The 26,502-nt window shown below is 30.6% G+C and overlaps 1 protein-coding gene across 1 annotated transcript in view; it reads left to right on the plus strand.

Moving 5' to 3' along the window:
• LOC107452042 (transmembrane protein 94-like protein l(2)k05819) overlaps positions 1 to 26,502 on the plus strand; it is a 112,383-nt gene that overhangs the window by 45,056 nt on the left and 40,825 nt on the right. Inside the window, exons 8-11 of the mRNA XM_043052039.2 lie at positions 18,774 to 18,941; positions 20,546 to 20,774; positions 22,502 to 22,620; positions 25,836 to 25,957. Of these exons, the coding sequence (XP_042907973.1) occupies positions 18,774 to 18,941; positions 20,546 to 20,774; positions 22,502 to 22,620; positions 25,836 to 25,957 (638 nt within the window). The remainder of the gene's footprint in view (positions 1 to 18,773; positions 18,942 to 20,545; positions 20,775 to 22,501; positions 22,621 to 25,835; positions 25,958 to 26,502) is intronic.

The raw sequence follows: 26,502 nt of genomic DNA on the forward strand, positions 1-26,502 counted from the left end.
CAGTATTTCACATGTACCGAGTTCTTTCTTTCAGCCTTTAAACTTCAGCATTATCATATTAATATTATAATCATTAGAATATTTTCTAATTAGGCTATCTTAAAAAGATATTTTTAAAGATATTTTTGGCGACATTTTATTCAAATGTAGCCAAATAAGGGATAAAATACAAAACATGGCAAACCTTAAGACTTATTCACAATGATATATTAACTTTCCAAAAAAAATTTTGGCCTTACGACCTCTGAGAATCAATACATTTCTGAAAGCTCTTATGAATGGTACAATTATGTTTAGATTTGAACCCAAATTACAATAACAAAACTGCTTAAAATATTAGGCTTGTTCACACATCGCTTCGTAGTCATAACATAAGCGGAGGGATACACCGGAAATTTTCTAAATTTCTTCTGGTTTAAGGACGCTTTTTATTGTTTACATTAGGCCACCCATCCATAACAGATATAGAAACACATTATACTAAAGGGGTTGTAGCTTACTACGTGAATTTATTGGGTTTATTTGTTTATGTGAGTTTATTGGGTTAATTTCATCAATTGGGGTTTTCGCTACTTCATGTTCCTCAGGAGTTGTAATGGGCCTTTTTCTTTCTTCTCTGATACTCTTTTTTTCTTTTCTTTTTTTTTAATTTTTTCTATCTTTTCATTTTTAGCTTTAGCAATTCTATCTTTCTCAGGTGTATCAGTTAATATGCGTGATTTTTTCCTTTTCGCGTTTTCGTTTCTTTAAGTTACTCACTTGGACTCTTTGAAATTATCGGATTGATTTTGGTGTAGGAAAAGTACTGATGGCACTACTGTTAAGATCATTGTCAACAATTTCTGACTGACCATTAGTAAATTTTTAATTAACTAATGACCATTAGCAATTATGAATTTTTAAGGACAAAATTAACAATTAATTAATTAATTATGGAAAATTAAATAATAATTTTAAATGCTTACATATTTTTTAAGCTTATAATTCATGAGGATAATAATCTTAATAATATGTATGGGCACATGTGAGCTGTTCACATCTGCCCCAGATGCTTTGTTCACAAGTGCCCCATCATCTTTTTTAAACCCAACTTGAAAAATAAATAATTTTTTATTACGTAAAAAATAATAATGCTTGTCATAAACGTACCTGAATGTTCATATACTGGTCTGCAATAGTTAATTTTATCTTATTAGTTGATTTATACTAATTTTTCACTTGAAGAAGCGAGTGATAAAAGTATATACAATACCAGTCGATACAAAGAAATTGTCGGAATAGAACAACAAAATGACTCATTGTTTTGAAAGTTTGGCAGACAGGCAGGACTAGAACTATCATTTATTTCAAATCATATTGGTAAACAATACCATGTTCACATGTGCCCCCCTCTCCCCTACGAATTTTTCCCCCCATTTCAGTTACTGATTATTATTGGACTTTAAATTATTTAGTATTATAGAAACGAGTTTTAAAAGACAATTAACGAAATAAACGTGGAGTTACACATAACTTTAGTAATACTCATCCTGTCACATAGTCGTCACATGCCATCAACGTTGATCAGTGATCTTACCTGACATAACCAATAAAAATATAATTAAATCTGGTGGGGACACTACACTTTTTTTATTAAATAGAGCTGTAAGCGTTGAAAAATGTAATTTTATACAATTTAATTTAAGAAATGCTAAGACTAAACAATGGAGAAAATTACATTTTTCAATCGTCTCTCTCGAACGATATAATGGATAACTTAGAACGAATTTTTTTTACCCATTGACAAAATGGGTCTTGGTTTGAATTTGATGGCGTCCATAAACTTTTCAACTGTGTTCAAGAGTAATAGAAATCAATGCGCAAGCGTCGTCATTGCATGCGTTGCTATGACGACCGCTTCTCTTTTTTTATTTTCACTAACAGTAATGTATTTGCAGAATAATAATTTAAAGTATTTTTATATTCTTTTTATTATTAACGTATAATTACTGGCTTGACGGTTATTTTAATATAAATATGAATACTGAAGAAGAAAAAGTATTTTGTAACGTACAATCCTTAAAAAAAAAAAAAAAAAAAAAAAAAAAAAAAAAAAAAAAAAAAAAAAAAAAAAAAACGAGTTACACTGAATAACTTTTGTTCTAATGGTCGGATTTTCACGAACTAAGTGTATGGTTCCTAGGGGTGACCTCAAATATGTTAATTAATTAGTGTAATTAAGTTACAAAATTAGACACAAAAACGTACTTTCTCTGAATAAACATCTATTTTTTTAACATATTTGGATTCTTAACCTTCAAAATATAGGGGGTAGCCGCAATCTGGGAAATGTGGTCCCCATAGTTTGGTCAGGAGAGCGATCCAAATTTCGGACCCCTTAATGTTAATTTCACTTTTTGCGTTTTTAGTCATAGTTTTTAAAATAATAAAGCAATTCAAATAAAATTGCACTCACTTATAAAACCCATTTACCCAAAGATGATTTCATGCAAAAAATAATTTGTAATAATTATTTATTATTTTTTATTATTTAATTTCATTGTGGATGAAAATGTTATTTTTTTTTTTTTTTGGTTTTCTAAAAATTTATTCTTAATTAAATAAAGAGATTTGAATAAAACATTTTATTGAATAAAAACGAATTAACGAATGTTGAGTTTTATAACAGCATGTTTCTGGTAGAATGTAATTATATATCAGCTTTTTTTATTTTAACTGTTCGTTTATTCTTTTAATAATTGATACAATTTCAATAATATACCAAAGTATGCATAGATTTGCAATAATATGTTAATCTATTATATATCTATTAACCAGACAAATATATACCGGGAAATGGCACTTGACCTTGAAAAAACATCAGTGTAGGGTATACCGAGCAATGGCACTGAACCCTAAAAAAGCATCAGTGTAGGATATACCGGGCAATTGTATACCGGGCAGTGGCACTTAACTAGACCTAGTATATATTTCGGACATTTACCAAAGGTCTAGTAATACTAGGTCTAGTAAAGTGCCACTGCCCGGTATATCCTACACTGAAGTTTTTTTAAGGTTCAGTGCCATTGCCCGGTATACCCTACACTGGTGTTTTTTTAAGGTCAAGTGCCACTGCCCGGTATACATTTCCCCAGTATGCCCTACATCAATGGTTTTTAAGCCTTAGTGTCANAGTATCATTATCCGGTATAAATTTGCCCGATACTCCAAACACTGATGTTTCTTCCAATATATCGTCAGTAAGTATTGAAATATCGAATAAATGTAATTATATCCACGAATAAATTAATATGAAATCGGATATAATAAATATACGTATTTCAGACCTTCACCAAAGCGACTATGTGATTGTCAACATTCACCGGTGAAAGTCAACAACCACCGATTTCGGTCATTCACAGTAACATGCACATCATTTACATAATAACCTCATGAGGACGTTTATTTCATACCTTGCCTAAATAGCATCCGGCATTATATATAATGTCTAGGACATTTGTGAAATATAAATCATTTCATACTCAAACTTCGAGATATTTTCTCACATTCATACTCAAACTTCGATATATTTTCTATTAACAATTAATTAAACCTCTCCCAGCAATCACAGAACATTATTTCATTTTTTTTTTTACATTCAGAGTTCTTTCACTAGGTTGCCTAGCAACCTAGTAAAATTAAGCATTAAGTTTTTGAATTAGTCAATGGGTTATCTTAAAATATTCATTTGCGCTGGCGACTTTTTTTGGCGGTTTTCTGGACTATCGCCAAATATATAAACTTATTTTGCTACCCAATTTACGACCCAATTTTTTCAAAATTTTGCCTACCCCCCCTAATTCAAGTGTTTAGATTTCAAATATGTAAAAAAAAAATTTTAATCTTTAAAAAGAAGCAATTTTATTATTTTTAATATATTTACCTTCTAATATTTAAAAGTAGATTAAATAGTATGATCATTGTGTTTATAATTGTTTCAGATTGTTACGTATACATTTTATGTTGTTTAATATACATGAATTTTATGTTTCATTATTAGTTCAAAACTCCGAACCTTAAATTTTATTTGTTAAAAACTTTATATACACTACATAAGCCATAAACCCACTAGTGGAGGTCATAAATTTTTTCTTAATTTCAGAAATGAACCCTTTTGCGTTTTTCATATTTTTCAACAAATATTTTAAACAATATTTTCAATAATTTAATTGTAATTATTTTAACTTGATTTTTGTTAAAGTATCACATTGAGCCGCGATGGCTATGGGTATAGAGCGTTCGTCTTCCAATGAGGTGAACCGGGGCTCGATCCCGGCGATGGCTGGTCAATACGAATTCCGCATCCGGCTTGCACCGACCACAGTGCTGACGTGAAAAATCCTCAGTGGTAGACGGATCCTGGGTTAGAGTCCCCTTTGCCGTCAGGCTATCCGTGATTGGCTCTCGTGGTCTTCCTCTCCATGCAATGCAAATGCGGGTTAGTTCCATCAAAAAATCCTCCACGAAGACAAATTTCTCCCAATACTCGATCCAGGAGTTTCCTTGTCTTCTGGATTGGGTTCGAAATTACAAGGTTACGGAGTTGAACGTTAGTAGTCGTAAACACTAAAATTGTGTCGGCTGTTCAACGACGATTATAAAATAAAATAAAAAGTATCACTTTCACGAAACTGAATTTTGTGTGGGAGTCAGCTACCCGTATAACTCCTGCTATGAATCAAACTGAGCTGTAAATGGGTTTAACTTAAATGAAAGACTCTAAATTGGGAATTAGACTATTAAATCTAGACTATTAAATTGGGAAATAGGGCTTTTACAATGCTTTATCATAAAGTCTTAGGAAATGCGTTGTTTTAGTTTGAAAGGTAAAGGGGTAACGCTGCATTATATTGGATTTACTTTTATATTTACTTGGAAATAAGAAAGGTTTGCAGATAGTTCTTTGATCAAGTATGCAAAAAAAGAAGAAAGAAAAAAAATATGTAACAAAATTTTAAGAACTATTTTATTTTAAGTGTACTAAAAAAAAGTTCAACCACTGCTGAAAATATTACCATGTCTTTTGAAAATGATAAAACTCTAAGATTTTTTTGTCTTTAAAGCAAAATTATTAATATTTTGCATAAATAAAATTATTTCTTTCCTGGTCCTAGTTACATAGTTTAACAAAGTTTTTAAAATTTGTATTCTATTTATTTAGTTAATTGTTATTTACTTAGTTTATATATAACTTTGTGTTTTTTAGAAATTCAGACAAAATAAATATGAAAGAAACATATACAACAGTAACCTCTATATGGCTTTATTTGAATTCTCATTTAAATTAATTATCTCCACATAACTGCATTCAAGGTGTAATATAAAGTTATTCTTATATAAATCCATCTGATATAAATTTAATCAATTCGATAAATCTATATGCATTTTTTAGGTCCTCTTTTAAACAAATGTTTCCAATTGTCTCCATTGGGAATATAGAATGATCTTCATAGAGAGTCACTCTGTGGAGAATTCTAAATGTTGTCAATTTCGAAAATCAGTATTCCTTCATCAAGTCCTCGGATGAATCACTATATCCTCATAGTAATTGTCTCTATTAGGAATGTAGCATTATCCTTGAATACATTTGCTTTCTATGAAATAATAAATGTCATCGTCATCAATTCAGTAGTGTGTCAATTTTAGAGTCTCTTATAAATCAATATATCCTCATAGTAATTGTCTCTATAAGGAATATAGAATTATATCCTCGCATGAATTCACTCAATATAAAATTATAAATGTCACCAATTCAGCAAATCAATTTGCCTTCATCAGGCCTTTGTGTAATTCGATATTTCCTCATAGTAAATGTCCCTATCAGGAATATAGAATTACCCTTGTATAATTTCACTCAGTGTAAAATTATGAAAATCATCATTTCAGAAAATTAATGTCACTTTTTTAGGTCTTTGTATAAATCCATGTGTCCTCATAGTAATTGTCCCTATCAGGAATGTCCTCACATAAATTCACACAGAATGTCATTGCTTCAGCAAATCACTATATCCTCATAGTTATTGTCTCTATCAGGAATATAGAATTTTTCTTGTATAAATTCACTCTCTATAAAATGCAAATTTCACCGATTCAGAAAGTCGTGCTTTTTTTTAAGTCTTCATATAAATCAGTGTGCCTTCATAGTAATTGTTCCAATCAGGAATGTCGTTGTATAAATTTATTTGTGTAAATCCTTCTCTAAAGCCATAAATACTTCATAATCATCCGTAAATCCATGAAAATTCATCATCGAATCAATTCATTATCCATCATATAAATCTGTAATGAATTTGTCAGTTGTACTATGAACTTTTTCTCCTTATCACTGAAATTAAAGAAGTTAATTATAATTTTTATTTATGCAAATATTTATATTAATGTATAGCATCTTAAAATTTAGATTCAATGATTAAAAGCTTTTAAATGTGCTGAAAATAAAAATCTTTAGGGTTCATTCCTAATTATATGAAGGATATATTCTAAAGCATATTCATACCTAATAGAATTCCTAGTTATCTTGTTTTTTGAATTTTTGCATATTTATTTTTGTTAAAAAAAGTTTGCACAGAAATATGTTATCCGAATTTCGAAGTACTAGGTTCATTATATAAAATGACATACAGAATCTGAGCTTTTTGTTAAAAATTACCTTTATTGCAATTCTAAATGTGATATTTTTAGAAGTTTTTTTTAAAGTATATGTCATAAATCTTTATTTAATTTTTGTTTAAAATAACTTTCTAGTACTTCAAAAGTAAAAAATTAAAATTACAATTAGTTAAGGTGAGCACATAAAGATTAAGATCCATTTGGACATGAGGAAAGATGCGTTATTTATTGATCTAAATAATTCAAACATAAAATTTTAGTTTAGTTTCTAATTTTGATACATTTTATTCTCTCAAAGTTGTAATAGTAATTTAGGACAGTTTTAAAAATATGTTGCAAAACTGCAATTTTGTCATACTTTTTAAAGGTGTTTCATTTAAAATATAAAATTAAATCAAAGAAGAATGCCTAAATAATTTTCCTTTTGAGTTTTAAAAAAGAGATAAGTAGTAAAATTAAATTTTAAATTGTTTAAAACATTATTATTTTTTAAGTTAACTTTATGAATAGATAAATTAAGTTAAATTTTTCTTATATAATATAAGTTTTATATATATTGTGAAATAAAAGTTTTTTTTTTTAACTTCATGAAATTTAAAAAAAAAATTGTTTTTGGATTTATAAAACTTTTGAAGGCTTTGTGAAATCAATTCTATATTAAACTATTTTTAACACAAATGCGCATGTTTAGTATAACAATTTAATGTGATAATTTCTGATGACATGTATAATTGCCCTCCATTACATAGAGATTTTTCAAGGTCTTAATGTTTGTTTTAGCATTGTAAAAATGTGTACTTTTTTATTTTCAAGTAAAAAAATAATATTCATTGCTTGATTTGAAAAATGTACTGTAATTTTAATATCTTTTGAAATTAATATAAAATTTGAAGAAAAAAAAATAGAATTTGATACATTACAAATATTAACATATTATTTATGTTTCATAGCATATATATTGTACTTATTTGTATTATAAGAGTAAATAATATTTAGAACTAATCAAACTGCAACTGAAAATCTCATTTTACCTTAGTTTATCCAAATCATCTAATGAGCTGAATATCCCATTCTTTTCACTCATGGTTGAAATGTTTTCACATTCTTTTGTGTAGTCACTCTTCAGGCTCTAAATATTTGAGATGTCAATATTCGGTATGTCAATAATTGGGCTGTCAATATTTAGGATGTCAATAATCAGGATGTTAATAGTTGGGCTGTCACTATTCGAGACGTCTATATTCAGGAGGTCAATATTCGGGATGTCAATAATCTCAATTTTTGAGTTGTCATTATTCGGGATGTCAATATTCGAGAGGTCATTATTCAAGGTGTCATTATTCGAGATGTCGTTATTCGTGATGTCAATATTCGGGTTGTCAATATTTGGGCTGTCTATGTTCTAGTTTTTGTTCTTGGTGTTATCCTCTTTATTAAAAAGGGCCAAGATACGTTCGTACTCCACTTCAACCCATTCCGTGTACTTCAAGTACTCTTCGTCATCATAGATTTTAATCTCACCGTCATCGGATTGAAGTTCATCAGTAGAGCTTTTTAGCTTTTGGTCTAACAGCACATTTCTGTTTTCAACCAATAAAATGTCTCCATTTTCCTGATTGGACTTCTTAGATTTCGTCTTATCTACAAAATAAAGAAACTGGGTTAAGAATAAATTTTTTTATTTAAATATCATTATTTCATTCAATAAAGAAAAAAAGTTTGGCTTTAAGTCTATTTGCAATACTTTGAAAAAGAAAAAAATTTGATTTGTATAAAAACATGTAATACATTATTCTTATATTAATTTTTTTTCAAGCATTTTTGGAGAAAATTTATGTCTATCAAGTATTATTCAATATTTCTTTTAAATAATAGTATTACCTCGTTTTATTAGTCTATTTTTAGATTTCAAACATTAAACAAATATTCATTTTTTTAAATTAATATTTACCCTTTCTGGATCTCCTCTTATTTATCCAATTTTGAAAGGCAGTGAACACTTCAGGTAGGTTCACTTTTTTATTCCCTTTCTTCTGTTGAAGGACTTTTGGAACATGAAACCAACTCTTTCTTTTTTTAGAATCAATTTTAGATGATGATCCATTGATTGGCTCATCTTTGTCAGATGTTTTGACTTTCTTTTCATCTTTTTTCCTATATAAAAAGCCCAATCGACTAAACCAATTCTTTTTCGGTTTTTTCTCAATTTCCTCAAAAGTTGAGATGGCAAAAGTATTTTCCACTTTTGTACGGCCAAAGAGGCTATTTATAAGAGTTGATTCATCCACGTCCAGGTGACATTTTCGATTTTTTCTCTTCAGCTCAAGTGATTTGGCTCTTTTCATCTCTTCGATCCATGCACTCCCTTTGTCTGAAAAACAGAAATACATGTTTAAGATTACTAAGTAATCGATTAGTAATGAATTTTTATTATTATAATTTAATTTAGCATTTATTGGTTTCCCATATCTATTGTTCGCAAAGAATACTTCCATACGAAACAATAAATTAAGGTTCTACTGTATTCAGTTTTTTTACTGTGACTCATAGAAAGTTTGCGAGCTATTTTTGTGCACTTTTTGTATGGTGCAAAACTCTGTAAAAAAAATTCAAAACTCCAATTACATTTTTTAAAATAGGTTTTAAATGTGCCCTGGTAAAGTTACTCCTCCATTCTGGATTACTTACAAATAAGATAATTGAACATTATAGTGCATATAATAATGTCTAAAATAACTACAGCACATACAGTGATGCCTTCAGTGATGCTTTCAATTATGCGGTCTATAAGAACCGTTACAAGTGCGAGCCATTGTTCTTGCAAAGCAGTTGCAAGGGTCAGAAGCGGGTGATTGAGAGCGGATGCACGTCTTCCTAAAGCAATCCAAACATCCTCGATAGGATTCATGTCCTGTGATCGTGCTGGCTACTCCACGTGCTGAATTGTTTGTTGCTGAAGATAGTCATCCACGATGGTTACCGACCTGTTAGTTAATCCTTACCTATTGCGCACCAGCATAAGAGCGCATATAAACATCAAGGATGTCATCTCTATTCTCGTGAGCATAGAGATGATATGCAGGTCTATGCGCGTCCACCTAAAGTGTTACCACCCCACACACAGAGACACTGCCTCATTGGTATGCATCTTTTTTACGGATGTTTGATGGATTATATCTGATTCCAGGTTCTCTCTTAAATGACAGAAAGCCTGCTATCGCTTTAGAAGCTAAACCTGGACTCGTCTGTGTAAGTAACAGCCATCTAATGGATATGTTGTTGCACCTACTTCAAGTATTCCCTTCTATGGCGTGATAAGAGTAGTACGCAAATGTCTGGTTGCCTAGTAAACAAATATATCGTTCGTGAAGCTGTCTACGCACAGTAGACGTTGGGAAAATCAGAGTTGACTCGGATTTGCGGTTCTATTCCGTCGTGCACGCAACAACAAATGTCGATCATCTGTGTTTTTCACAGCATTTGGCAGTCTTTGGCTGAGCCTTCTGGATGCCGAACCTCTAGTTAGAAATTGTCGCCAATGTCCATGAGCCACAGACTCACATTTAGCTATCTGACATTGTCCTGCCTCTAGACTTCCAATAGATCTCCATCGCAGTTCTTCAGACAAATGACGCCTGGAGGACATTGTTTCAAATTGGCTATCTCAAGCTTCTAATTTCGAAAACGCAAAGAAATTCGCAGCGGTACATATAATTTTATTCTCATTACAGTGCCACTAATTTACATATTGCAGGTTTACTTGGCAATTCTTATTTGACAGCATGTTCAAATTTCATTGGGGTGAACTTATTTCGGGGAGAGTTATCGCTATTTTTGTAATTTTCCCTTTATTTAATTATAACTAGTGTACATCAGTGAGACCATATTCTATAAAATTATTTTCAATAACTTAGAGTCACATTAGTTTGTACTATAAATATAAATTACCTGATACATATAATAGAAAAGAAAAAAAACTGAAAACCTTTTTTTTTATTTATTTGTAAAATGTTTGGTGAAAATCAAGCACTTGCTTATCATTCTTAAGAAAGATTAGAAATTTAATGAAATATACGTAATAATATTATGTATACTTACATTCCGGGGGTCGTGGTCGTGGGTGCTTCATTCTCTCCAACTTCCAGTGGTGTATCAAAGTATTTTTGTACAATTCGCTCATTTTATCAAATGAATTCTTAAAGCTTTAAAAGTCAGACGCTAACTTTCAAAATGGTTGTAATAATTGTAAAAGTAGCTTTTTAATACCTTCGGTTGTCATTGTTAACAATTTCATTTTAACAAACGATTAAGCAAGAAAAATTTTTTTAATCATTGTTGCATTAATGCTTCACTGTATTGGTCCTTACACTTACATTTTGTTGTAATTCCCGTACATTATTTAAGAAGAAAAAAAAGGATTATTCTAATTTAATTTGTAAAAACTTTCTTTGTAGGGGGGGGGGAGATTTTTTACGGTTCTTTAGAAAGAGATTTATTATCTTTCCCGCATTAATTTTGCTTATTAGTACATAATTATTTTTCCCATATTAGTTACTAATTATTAATGGATTTTAAATTATTTAGTTTCATGGAAAAGAGTTTTAAAAGACTATTAACATAATAAATGTAGAATTTCAAATAACTTTAAGACTACTGATTCTATGACGTAGCCGTCACATAACATCCTCGTTGATCAGTGATTTTACCTGACATAATGAATAAAAAACCTATTTTTTAACAATTACTAATACTAAACCATGGAGAAAATTCCATTTTTTAATCGTCTCTCGTGAGTGATATAATGGAAAATTTAAAACGATTTTTTTATGATTGGGGGTTAAAATTGCCACTTGTAGCCACTCATGAATTTCAGGACATTAGCACAAATGGCTTTGGTGTTCTTTGAGAGACACACTAACTTATTATAGATAATATATACACTATACTAACTTATTATACACACTTATTATAGATAATATTATAAAAAAATAAAAATTATGTTTTCAAGTGACCTAAAAAGAAGAAAATTATTCTATATTTGTCACACCTCTTTCATAAAACACAGAAATTTAATTTTTTTTAATATCAATTAATTAAAAATGAAGATGTGCCCTACATTTCTCGTTTTCATGTAACAAAATTCATGTTATATTTTTGTTTTTAACTTTGAAGACGTACGTAGCTTTCAGAAATTTTTAAAAAATTAGTTTGCTTAAGTTCAAATAGTCTTCTATTTCGCATCTTCGATTTCAAGGTATTTGCCAGATCAGCCTAGCTTTGTGTACAAACACTTTGCCATAAAATAACGGGAACTAAGCAATCTTGCATAGGGCAAAATTAACCGATCACTTAAATAAATGTGACAAATGGCATTAAATAGTTTGTTTCATATGCAACCCGATCGCCACTTTATTCGCCAAAAATGCACTTCATATATTCTAGATCACGTACTTTCAGCATCTCGTAATATTTATTCTAAGGGAAAGCTGTAACCATTTCGGAACGTTCAATTGTTTTACGAGTGTCCAAAATTTCTGGGGAACACAAGCTTCATTCGGGCTCAAATTAATTTAATATTGCTTTTTTTCCTCTTCTTTTTAATATTTAAAAAACAACAATTTTATTATTTTTAATATATCGCGTAGGGTAAAAACTTTTTCGCCGAAGGGAGATACCTCCGCGCCAACAGCAGCCATTACCGTGGTAGTTAACCTTTGTCCTAACGGGTTTTTGCATTCTAAAGCTGAAAGTTCGAACTACACAGTTGTGTTATTTGTTTGTCAAAACTTTATCATCTTGTTCAATAAAAGTGTTTAAAAAGGAGCTATCACGTCAACGGAGCAGAACGCTTATGTACTATGAACTTCGAACTAAGCTCAGTGCAATTGAATGCCACAAAAAAATTTGTGAAAGTTTAGGTTTCAGTACTGTTTTTTTATGATGCAGTAAAAGTTTGGTTTCGAAAGTTTAAAGGCTGAGAATTTCGACATTGAAGATGAGCCACGTTCTGGCCGCCCTATTGAGGTTTATTGTGATTAGTTGAAGCAAATCATTGCTCGAGACGAACTATTGAGTTAGTGCTTGACGTTTGCCAAAAAACAATAGTTAATGCTCTCAAACGCATAAATCTAACATTTAAGTTTAACCACTGGGTGCCTCACGAATTGATTGGTGAGCAAGAAACAAGAGCAAGAAAAAAAAGAGACCTGTTTGGCCCTGCTCAGAGATCATAGAAAAGAGAACAGTCTGGACAGAATTGTAACCTATGATGAAAAATGGGTGTACTAACAATAGAAGCCGTAAAGAAGGGTGGTCAGCACTCGGGGAATCAGTAAGTTCAGTTGCAAGACGAATGCTAACTAACTAAAAGGTGCTTCTCTGTATCTGATGGGATTGTTGTGGAATTATCTATAGGGAGTACCTAAAAAGCGGGTAGGCTATCAACAGTAAATTTTCCCGCAGTGGACTGATCGTTATGACTCGGTTCCCGGCAGATCACCGAAGTCAAGCATCACTGGCTGAGGTCAGTATGCGGGTAGGTAACCACTTGGATCAGTCTGCGTAGGGACCGAGGGTGTGTGGTATTGGTTCTCGTTAAACTGTTCTACCGTAGAGTGCTCGACTTCGCGTGCTGGTCGTCGGGCTACCAAAGCGGAGGTGCCATCCCCTCTGCAGAGGATCAAAATTGTGATGGCATGTCTTCGGATCATCCTCAGGGATGCTTCCCAGACCGTCGCCAATAGCCCATTGTGCAGCTCTAGTGCGACGTAAATGAACTACAACAGCAACAATAAGCTGTACAATATACAGAAATATGCTAATCAAAGTTAGCTATGCCATTCACGAAAAAACGAGTTTAGAAGGAAGGTGGTTCTTTTCATCATGATAACGCCTGGCCACATGTTAGTGCGGTAACCTACTGGATGCTCTACACGGAGTGGGATTGGGTGCAACATCCACCCTACAATCCTGACATGGAGCCTTCGGATTACTATCTGTTTTTACATCTGTAGCTGTATCTTGATGGCACAATCTGCCATTCAAATTATGAGGTCATAAATGAGGTCGATCGCTTTCTGGACTCGCGCACGCCACAATTCTTCACAAAAGGGATTGAAATGTCGCTAAAACGCTGGCAGATCATTGTTGATTTGAATGGAGATTACTATCCTCATTAGCTTAAATGATTTTGTATATAGTAGACCCTTGTAGTAGAAGGTGACTGATGCGCTTTAAATCTGATGAGTCATTAAGTCCCCCATGTTCCCATACCAAATCATTGCTCTGGGGGTACTGATCCAGGAGTTTCCTTGGCTTCTGGATTAGTTCAAAATCACTAGGCTATATACGGAGGTAAACATCAGTGGTCGTAAATCCAAAATTGGGTCGGTTTTTCAACGACGGTTATAAAATAAGGTATAAAATAAATTAGCTTTCATATGTTCTCATAAAGTGGACACTTCCACCATCCAGTTAGCCTATAGGGTCCATTCGCACTGCATCCGATGACCAGTGATTCCTTTGGCAGCCGACGATGCCTTTTTTTTTTGGTGACCTGCGAACCGAAATATTAATAATTAAAAAGATTGTTATTTTATTGTGATAAAATTTTCCTGAAAATCTATTTGGATTTCAATCGTATATTTTTCTCCGTTACCATGAAAATCAGCGTAAAAACGAAAGCCACAAAATTAGCCCACGAAAATTTTCCTAGGGGATGTACCATTTATTAAAATATACTAGATCGCTTAGAGAAGATAAAAAATCCGATAATTCATCGGGGAGCTTTGTGTGGGAAAGATTACGTGGATTACGTAAAGATTACTGAAGATTGTGTGGAAAATATATGAACGGTGTTAAAGATTTCAAACTTGTGGTGAAATTTATCATTAAAATAAGAGATGGAAAGTGTTGGCTTTTTGAAATGCAGCTGGTGCAATTTATTTGAAGGAAATAAAGATTTGCTGCTTTGCAATCATGTCAAATGGTTGAATGCAAATTGATTTATGAATACGTTTTTCCAGAAAATATTATTCTAAGCATTGAAATTTTGGTTTGAGTGTAGCTATGCTGCTAAAAAATGATCCCGAAAAATGGTATTTGGTCGATTTTTTTTCTTTCGAATATTCGATTTTCGACCCAAATCACAATTCATCACCACATTCGACCCAATCGTATTCATTGCCGAAAAAGCGAAGGAAAAGTAACTAAGATTTACAATAAAACTGTACCGGAATACCGTATCAAAATGTGATTATTTAAATGCGTGTTTGAAAAATTCGCGTTTCGTAATAACATTGTAGTTAAATAACGGGATCGTCAAAATCACGTGGAAAAGTATAGCAAAAATTGAAAAAAAAAATATGCTGAACTGATGAATGTATGAACTGATGAATGCTGAACTGATGATGATGAATGCTGAACTGCTGATGATGAATGCTTAACTGATGATGATGAAAGCTGAACAATGACTGCTGAACTAATGAATATATGCTGAACTCGGCACGAATAAAGCGTGTCAAATACGCAATTGAAAATTCGCATGTCGTAATAAAATTATCGAAATTTTTTTCAGTACGTGGGAATGCATAGCAGTAACTGCCGAAAAAAATAGTTGGAAAAAAAAAGAAGAAAGAATTGCAAAAAAGAAAAGATAGAAAAAATCACTTAGATTTATAATGAAAACATCACAAATAAATTGCACCAAAAAGTGATTATTTAAATGTCGATCTGAAACTCGCGTGTCGTAATAATATCGTAATAAAAATTCTGGATTTTCGAAATCATGTGGAAAAGCTGAAATAACTGTTTAAAAAAGCATTTATATTTTCCATAAAATCGGCTTAAAGAAAGCGCGTTAAACATACATTTACTATAGAATCTGTTAAAATTGATCGTGTCAAAACGTGATGACTCAAAAGTGCGATTAAAAAATTTTGACATTTTTTTAAAATTTTTGTTAAATTTTTATTGTGTTTAGAAGCTCTACGGGCCGCACTTCAATTGTCGGCGGGCCGCAGGTTGTGCACCCCTAATGTACTGGATTTTTTCGTATCCATGTTGGCAGTTATGTTATTGAATTATCATGTAGTAACATTCACTCTTTATTGTCTAACCTGATGTAATATGTTAACTAATTTGCGCAGATGATTTTTTAAGATAGGGAATAATATATAAAAACGTACTTTTTCTATTTAAACATAGCTTCTTTTTTTTTGTGACGGATTTAGTTTATCCCAATATGGGATTTCCAATTCGAATTTTCGATTATCCAAGTATGGGTTAGAAAAGCATTCTAAAAAAATATGCTTCTGCTTGAAAATTTGAGCCCTCTTATGTTAACTTTACGTAGTTATATTTCAGTATCTCTAGAATTATTTATATGAATCTAGAAATTTAGCTCACTAAATAAGACTCGTTTATCCAAAGATAATTTCACGGAATTTTTTTTTTTAATAAATAAAAGTATTTATCATTTCTTATTATTTAATAATAATCAAAAAAATGTGAGTAGTAAAGTACACAAAGCTTAACATCATTTTAAACTGTAAAATTTTAGATGAACTCCAAAATTTCATTTGAATCGATCGAATAGTATCAGAGTAATAAGATTTCAACTTTCATATTTTTAAAAATCGATTTTCGTAAATATTCATTTCTGAAGAACTATATTTGAAATTTTGAATTTTGTCATTAAAAATTACATATTTTAAAGTGATGCGAAAATTTGTATTCAAAAACTTTTTGATCATTATTAAAATAAATAAGAAAAAAATTTACAAGGAACTTATATATGTACCTGTATTTTTCATGAAATTATCTTTAGATAAATTAATTTACAATTAATAATCGTATGTAAGCTTTTTTGATTCGCTCCAAAGACATCTAGAAACTTGCGAAGAAATTAACATTAATGTAGCCAAACGTTCGGCCGCTCACCTGACTCAACTGTTTTGAACCCTGTAGTGTATCTACCACTACAAATATACTATTCCAGTTCACTAGTATATAAGATATGTTAACTCGATTCTATGTTGGGGTACCTTTTTCATAGATGAAGGTTAACGTGGTTGATAACTACTGTCCCCACATTGGTGACCCGGACGTGATGTAAACACGCCTACCTTGGCAGAAATTCGCACTTCTATTTGAACAAGCCTACTTCGAAGGATTGTCCACATTGAACAGTTGACTTGCTACTTGTGACCACGACATTATCCACCTCCTCCCGCTGTTGCTACTCAGTCTCAATCAAACACAACGTCAGCCTGCATACACTCGACTGCTAATGGCAACACAGGAGCAACCACGACCGTGAAATTAATACAGCTCTCATGGTTATCAAAATGCACGGTGATTTTAATACAGCTCTCCCGGTTTCTCGCAAAACAGCAATGAATCAACTAGTGATATCAGTTCATCGAATTCTGTCACAGATATAATTCTGGTGTGGTGGCGGAGTACTGTAGTGTATCTATCACTACAAATATACTATTCCAGTTCACTAGTATATAAGACATGTTAACTCGATTCTATGTTGGGGTACCTTTTCATGGATGAAGGTTGACATGGTCGATAACTACTGTCCCCACAGACCCCAATATTCAATATTTTGATGGTCAAAGCTCTGAAACCAACTACGAAATGTATGCTTATTCAGAAAGAGTGTGTTTTTCCTGTCTGATTCTCTAACCTAAATTATCATCAACCCATATTAATTAGCATACTTGAGGTCAAACCACAAAGATTGCAAGTCAGTGTGAAAATTCTGTCGTTAGATTTAAAGATATTAAAATGTTCCGTTTTTTAGTTTTCGTATTGTACGTTTCATTCGACTGATATGCAAAGAAATTTTAGCTGTGGAACAAAGAGAGTAATAAAGGTATTTTTTATAAATTATACAATGTGTTTGTCTTATGCACACCGTCATGTGGGAAAGGTGTACTTAAATAAGTATGTAGTCAGCACATGTAACACATGCACAATCACATGAAGAACAAAGAACTTTAAACAAACTGAAATGACTAAGCAAACAGACTGTAGAGATCTTGAAATTTCTCCCTGGCCTGCCATGGCTCTGCATTCTGCAATCGTAGTGGATTTAGTGTTAACTAGGACAGCAGTTTTCAAATGGTGTTTCGCTGAATTCTAGGGTTCCGCTGAAGGCTTATATGGGTTCTGATGGTTAGGAATTTTTTTGACAACTTTGAAACTTGAAGAAATTATTAACGAATACATTTAGACCCTGTTAAAAACCTATTTATTATTCATTTAGTGTATCGGTTGTGTTCATGAAATTATTAATGTAAAATACCAATGAAAAGTTGAGGGTAATATTTTTTTAAAAGAATATATGATTTTTTAATGACAGTAAATGGAATCGAAATTAATTATGGAAATCATTTATTTTTTAATAATTACGTTAACGTTTTCCATTGAGCTTTTCAAATCATAATAAAAGTAATTAAATTCGTTAATAAGAAAATATGTTTCCTTAATAACCATTTTTAAGCATTATAGAAGTTCTTTTAAGTTTTCATTTCAACAAAAACCATAGTTACCCTTGTACATATACACTATAAACAAATTCATTACTAGAGTACATTCAGCTTCTAGACTGTGAATTCAACTGTCGGGGCATGAAGCATAATTTAAAATACATAACCTAAACATAACAGTATAACGAGAGAAAAAATTCAATCCTCTTATTAAATATTTTCAATATATATTGGTTAATAAGTTCATAATTGTCTTTTTATACTTCATTTACAAAGTAAGGGTTCCACCAAAAGAAGATCGTTTATTTACGGTTCTGCGGCCCAAAAAAAATTGGGAACCGCTGAGATAAGGGTGTACATGGATGTACCTCAAGGAGGGCCTTACAGCCTTACATACTGTAAATTTTTATTAACATTATTAAATATTATAATCGATTGTATTATATATTTTTGATATTATATATTTAATTGTATTAATCAATAGATCCTGTGTACTGATTAATACTATAAGTACTATTAGTAGTAAGTCGCTGTATAGTTTCTTTCAGTTTTTATTGTGAGATAAAATATATTTTTTAGGATATTCTTTTTACTATGCTAAATTTGAAACTGAATTGAATTCTTTAGAAGCCGCTCGATCCATTTGATGAGATGGAAGAGACGGAGGTACCATCTGTCATAGAAAGCTGTGTTAAGTGGACTGACTTAAAAAGCCTCATTTGCTGCCTTCTTTTCGGAACTGGAGGATATCTTTGGAGATCTGCCAATCTTCTTCAAGTACTTGGTAGCATAACAGTAAGATTTTTTTTCATTTTGTACCTATTTTTGGTTTTCTATCTATTTTTATTTTTGTATCTATCAAGTTTATTGTATCTTGAGGTACCTTTTGATAGATGAATAAGTTGGCATTTTCTAATGGTCTTTCCCCACATTGGTGATCTGATCACGACTACTTCAATGGATGGCCCAGAATGAACAGCTGACTTTCTATTTCTGACTGCGTCATCGTCCTCCTCGCACCGTTTGCTTCTCAGTCACATTTATACACAACGGTATCCACACTCGACTCATAATAACACAGGAGAGTCCTCATGCCCAACCATGAACTTATTACAGCTCTCATGGCTAAAGCTCAAAACCCGGTGACCTTAATCCAGCTCTCCCGGTCTTTCACAAATACAGCAACTAGTGGTATCCGTTCATGGAATTTCATCCCTGATAAAATTCTGGTGGGGGTGTATTGTGGCCTAACTACCACTACGATCATTAAGCATCAATTCACTAGTATATAATACATGCTAACTTGATTTAATCTTGAGGTACCTTTTGATAGATGAAGGATGGCATTGTCTAATGGTCTTTCTCCACAAACTATAACTTTACAATCCTTAGTTTCCCTATTTACTATTTAAATCAACATGTTATTAATGATGTTCAAAGATATTGCCCTTCATTTCATATTCTTCTTGCACAAACTTGTTACGATTTTAAAACTTATTGTTCAAACGTTCCTGTCCCAGACATTTCTGCCTTCTAAGTACAAGGCTACGTTATTCAATCTATAATCTGTAACAAAAGCATTCTGCTCTAGATAGGTATTTTGAATCAAAATAGTTGTTCAAAATAAAATAAAATTTAGAAAAAGATAAATATAACATAGCTGCGAGCTCTACTGGATTTTCCAGTAGACTACTCGATTTTGTCAGTTTCTCCTGGTCTACTGGTTGAATTTAAATTCTTCTGGTTTTTGTACTTTTTTGACAAATCTCTAAAATTGAGTAAGTTTCCTTTTAAAAAAATCTTTATTGAAATGGAATTTTTGTACAGATTTTTGCTTGCTTAGATATTTAAATAAGTATTACTAATACATAATGAAGTGTATCTCATTTATAGAAATCAGTTCAAAACTTTTTTTGTTCTAAAATGTTTAATTTGTTTTTAATCAAAACTCTGTTTTAAAATAAATTTTAAAAATTTTTTAACTATGTTTAAATAAATTAAATGTCTATTAATATTCGAAATTATGAGTCAATATAATACATAAGATTTCAAGTTCATTTAATGTTAATCATAATTAGAAATTATTGCAGTTTTTCTATTTTAATAACTATAAAAATCCCTAAAATTGTGTAAAATATTTAGTGCATTATGCAACAATTATTATGCAATTTCTGTTAGTTAGTGAAATCTACTGGATTTTTTTCCTTTCCATGTTGGCAGCTATGATATAACTATTTCATTTTCTATTTAAATAAATATTTATTGCTATTTAGATATTAAATATGTGTACTTGCTAATAGCGACAAGCTCACTATAACAGCAAATTGATATGCTATTACAAATGGTCATTAAAGCAGACTTTTATAGTATTTCATAAAAAATATATCTTCCTACATTAGGCTCTCTGCTGTGTGGATAAAAAGGGAATTCTGTCTTGGCCTAATCCTACAGCTGAAAAAGTTTTCTTCCTGAAGTCTCCGAAAAGCAAGTCGAACTCAGAAGACAGCACCCAAATGTGTGAAAATGCTGATCAAGAATCATCAGAAGAATTACAGCCTCTCAATGAACAAGTATTGGAGATTAAAAGATTCACCAAAATGAATAAAAGATTGGATGTTAAAGATCATAGTGAGTCAAACGAAAATTTTAGTTATTTTAGTTTATAAAAATAAAAGCAAAAATTTGCCTACCTAACTTTATACCATCATTATATTAGAATTTATCACCTCAAAAAATTATCACATCTGCCTTATTTTTCTCTCTCTCTTTCAAAAATATAACTTTTGAAACTTATTAAAAGAAAGCAAAACTAAGAATATTATATCCTTGCCACAAGCAAAAGTAAGAGAAAAAAAAAGGATGCACCTGTAAAAATTGACTGTAATTTTAAAAATGACTTTGAATGACTTTGAAAAATGATTCAATTTTTGTGAATGTATCTTGCTGTTTGTAGTTAAGATAGATAAACTAAGTATGTAATTACTAATATCATGTAATTGGATAATAAGTATGTATGTAAAACTTATTATAACAATTATTTTGATGTCAAAATGAGTTTTTTTTAATTTTCCTAGTCACCAACTTAGCTGATTAATAGCACTTAACTATTAATTGCTTTTTTTCTCTAAAAACCACAGGTATTCTTTTTTGTTAGTGATGAATGTAAAGTTAAAAAAGCAATTTAAATCATATTTTGTGTGATTTAAAGCATGTGTAGGATGACTGAAAAGATGTATATGTCATGGGCTAATTTAAAAATCTAGTTTTTTGCAAACTGCCAATGTTATGTTGCGATGAGACTAAAGAAAGAGGTAGGTAGTTCTCTAAATACCAGATTTTCGAATTAGCTTAAAATATATACAACAGAATAATGCTAGCAAACTGAGTTTCTCAAGTAAATTTATCCTTTTATTTGCATGTTTATAGGCATTCTCAAAACATAAAAATGTATTCAGTGTGCAGATAATAGATATAAAATTCACTCATTTTCTTCTCCTTCCTTCCTGTCTGTTGAATTTTCTAATAAATAGTGATTGGCTAAAAATAAATTACTTTGATATCTCCAAATTCTCGAATTATTTTTCTTCCTTTAAAAAATCTTTTTCTCAAATTTTGATTCTAAAAAAATGCTTTCTATCTAATACCTATGACAGGAAACAAAATAAATATTAAATATATATATTGAATGTATATGTTTTTCATTTCAACATTTCTCAGGATGTTATAATTATTCAAAAACTGAAATTAATTTTGAAATTTGTTTCATAGGAAATTTTGCAGCCACATTTATATTAGCCATTGCACAAATTTAATGTGTGCAACTAAATATTATTGTTGTTGTCTTGTTTTTATCAGTAAAATATTTCCAAAAGTTTAAAGGAGGAACTAAATGACTAGTAGTTTTTGACATAAAGTGATTTTTGTTTTTAGCAGAATATACGACAAGAAACAGCTTGGATGAAGTCTCTTGGGATGCTTATATGAAGTGATGTACTTGGGACTATGTATCACATCAAGCCATATTTTTTTCTTAACCAACATTTTTAGCCAATCTGTCCCTTTGTATTAGTTTCAGATAGATACACAATAGGAATTTTGATTTATCTTTGATTCGCCGCAAAATATACCAAAAAAACTTGTCGTTTATGCAAAAATCATAAAGTTATCATCAAAACTGCTCTTAAAATTTTTTTATTGGAATGCTTTAAAAATCTGACTGATCAATGTATTTGCCAGAAGCTCTTTTATTCAGTAATCACTTATTCCTGTGACATGGTCAATGTGAAGTCTTTTAGTTAATTTTTAAATTTAAACCTATGTATGGAAGTATAAGCCATTTAATTTTTTTTTACTAGTTTATCATCCAGGCAGCCAGGTTGAGGTATTAGATTTGACCCACAATCTGCACAGCCCATTTGGTATTCAGTTTGATGATCCCAACTGGAAACTCTTTCTCGGAAACTTAAAACCATTAGTATGTATCAACTCCATGTAAAATTTTATTTATTTTTTCTTTAATGCTGCATTTAGCTGTAGTTCTTGATTAAAGCTAAATAACGTTACAAAGTTCATAGAGTAACTTACAATATATAATTGTTTTGGTTCTGTAATAAAGAACTATTTCCGTGTTCAGACACTGATGTAGATTTTTTATGTTTAAGCTTGCACCCATAAGTATTAAACATGTAGTTGTAGTGTACTGTTTTTAAGATGCTATTTAACTGATGTTGTTTAATATGCTTATAGTGAAGTACTGAGAAATTGATAGTTCCTTTATAGTGGTATAAATAGAAGAAGAGAAATCGAAAATATTAAAAAAGCAATTAGAAACTACATTTCCAGTGGAAAAACGCACTACGCAAAAGAAATTTTGTAAGAAAATTGAAACCGATATAGTAATAAATAATAATAAATCCGAAACCGAAGAACAGAACAGACTACAAGTCCTCAACTAAGTTGAAATTTACAAAAAAAAAAGAAAAAAACAACGCCCCCTAATTTAATGCGCAGGAGGAAGAAAAAAGGATCAAGAAAACAATTGCCATTATTACTAGAAATGCTTGACTGGGGCAACTCAGCTAAGACTCGATCATGCCCTATTAAAAGAAAACAGAACTAATAATTTTTAATAATATTTTTAATTTTAAATTCAATATTACAGAAATTAAAAGGAAAACTCTTTCTTTCCAGATTAATTATTTTATTAATCTTTTATTATTTTTAAGTAAGTTTTTGAACATTGATTTCTTTTGTATTAGTTTAAGTATTATACTTTTGTATATGTTTTTTGTAATTTGTATTTTATTTCTCTCTACCTGTACTTTTGGCAAAACCTTTGGTGTACACAGAGAGCAATTTAGACATTTGTGGTGCTCTCTCGATCAAAAAGGTTTTGCATTTATGACTTCAGGGGCTGGTACGCCCTGACGACGTCAGCTTCGGTTGTCATATTTATTCATTTTTTCATTGTTTACTTCTTTTTAAATTCTAATAGTGGTATCAATTTACTTTTAGCAATCCTTTAAAATAAATATTACGAAATTTTTAGTCGGTGCAATAAGTTCCGAAATATATAATTGTGACTTTTAATTCAAAATAATGTAATACTTATCATAAAGGATTTAGAATCCATAATTTGGAATTCTCTTTTGTAAAATACGTCAAAAATCAGAGAAGATAAGTGACCGAAAAATTTGTTTTAGCGAGACAAATACTATGTTAAATGGAGAATATTTTACATGTTACTTAACTCTCCGATTGAAATTTCACTATAGGTTGTTATTTGTTATTATGGAATTTCAATGTTTTTGGGGACTTCTTACAGGGATTAGATTCTTCCGCGGATTTCCGCCTTTTTTCAGATTTTTCCATTTTTTCACCTAATTTCCGCTGGATTTTTTTTTTTTTTTTTTTTTTTTTTTTTTTTTTTTTTTTTTTTTTTTTTNTTTTTTTTTTTTTTTTTTTTTTGCTCAAGTTAAAATATTTTATGAGGAATTTAATTTTCCGCAGAGCGAAATTATTGAACTGCTCATTCCTCCCTCTGAAGTTTCTCTAAAAATCATTTCCTTGGGATAAAACTGGTTGACCTTAATACAGGGATGAGATTTTTTTCGCTTTTGTCTCTCGAATTTCAGCCTTTTTATTAAAAACTCCGATTCTCTAAAAGTTTCGTTTTTTTTTAAATTTTTTTATATAAGTATCCCGCTTTTTTTTTTTTTGAAAATTCAGTTGTTAAAGTAAAATAATTATACTAATTTACGATTTTCAAAGAAAAACAGAAAATTCAAACTACGTCCTAGCTGCTAACACTTCCGCATTTTTACTTATATTTTCTAATTTCTCCGATTTCAAGCACAGAAAATAAGATTTTCCGTATTTTTTATCCGTCGGCGGGATAGTTTGTGTTTTCGTAATTCAGACGTCGCTGCTTCTTGTATTTTGGAGTGAAAGCAAACAAAAAAAGAGAAAAAAAATAGAGGTGGATTTGCGGTGAAAATATTTACATGCTCATTCAATTAATCTTGTAAATTTTTATTTATTATGTCTAAACAAAAAACAATACGAACAAGCCTTTTAGAAATCCCAAATTCAGACTCTGCAAATATCTCGATTTTTATTCACGCGATTTTAATATCAATCATCGATTTTCGTATTTACCTGATTTAAAAGTTGCGCATTGCAATTATTATTTACGCCTTTTAAATATCGTACATTATGACTCATATTTACGAGATTTAAAAGTCCAATATCGTGTTTTGTATTTATTAAAATCGTGATTTTATTATCGAACATCGATTTTCGTATTTACCTGATTTAAAAGTTGAACGTTGCGATTCTTATTCAGGCGATTTAAATATTGTACATTGCGATTCTTATTTACGAGATTTAAAAAACCAATATCGTGATTTGTATTTACGAGCTTTTAAAACTCTATGTAGCTACGCGAGCTTAAAATCCAATGTCGTGGGTTCGTTTTTGCGGTTGTAATATTGCGCGATTTAAAAATTATGCATCGTGTTCTAAAAATTACGCATCATGATTTGTATTTTCGCATTTTTTAAATTCGATGTTGAGTTTCATATTCACGTGATTTAAAAGACTCATATCGGGATTTATAATCACATGGTTTACAAGTTTAAAAATCGCACTTTTTTGTCAAATTTTTGTTTATATATATATTCTTGGATTTCCTCTTTTTTACTATCTGACTACTCTCATCCCTGTTCTTATGAAGTTAATTAATAAATTAAATGAAATTATATGCCATTGAAATTACTAGTTCCAAAAACAGAATCCGGAGACATATTATTTAAATGAATTTGTATATAAACCATTGTTTATAGTGGACTTACTGCTGAATCCAAAGGGGGCTCACTGTGGCAAGGCTCGACTGTATTATTATTTTTTTTAAACATTATTTAGCTTTGCTCATATAAAGCTCAAAACGACTGTTTTATAGTTGGATATTTCTCTTTAGTTTCTTACTATTCAAATTATATTTCCATAGTTGTTTTTATCAGAAATACTATTTTCTTACTTGCCAACATATTAAAAGTTTTTGTTGCAACATATTTGAATTAAATATTTTTTATTGAAGCAATGTTTTACACTATTCTGAGTATTATTTCATCGAAGAAAAATCAATCATTTCTTTTTTAAACTAATAGCTTTCTCTTTCTTTTTCTCTAGGGGTTGGGAATTTTATTGAATACATGTAATCCAAATATGCAAGAACATTACACAAAGTTTTCAGATCACATAGCGTGTGAATCTTTGTATAATGATGCAGCTGTACCTGTAGTCAACAAAAGGTATTAGAAAATGAAAATATTGAATAACTGTCATGAAAAATTATTTATTTATTTGTGTAAAATGATAATTAATTATAGAATGAGTTGCTGAAAGTATATTTTGATAGACCAATTGTTAGCAAGCATTTCAGCGTTAAATAAATCTGCATTTTACCCTATGGGTATTATATTGTCTTTTTTTAAAATGAAAATGTTTTACAAATTTTGAAATTTTCTCTAATATTTAAGTCTTAAAAATATTCCTATTAATCATAACAATTGCTGTCAAATTAATCTTGAATAAAAATTTTAGGTTATAAACTGATTATGAGAACTGTTCTACTAAAAATTGATTGAAAGAATTATGTATGGAACAAAATAATTTCCACAAAGTTATAATCAGGTTGTAATTAAAATATATTGAGTTATAAGTAGGTTATACATTATAAAAGTGAAGAGATGAAGCTATAGTTAGTTAAATATAAGAAACTTCAAAATTATTTGACAAATAACACATTAAAATTAATTTATTATGAATTAGTTTATTAAAATTAATCTATTGTAAA

The sequence above is a fragment of the Parasteatoda tepidariorum genome, chromosome 2 (assembly GCF_043381705.1).
Source record: "Parasteatoda tepidariorum isolate YZ-2023 chromosome 2, CAS_Ptep_4.0, whole genome shotgun sequence".
Lineage (NCBI taxonomy): Eukaryota > Metazoa > Arthropoda > Arachnida > Araneae > Theridiidae > Parasteatoda > Parasteatoda tepidariorum.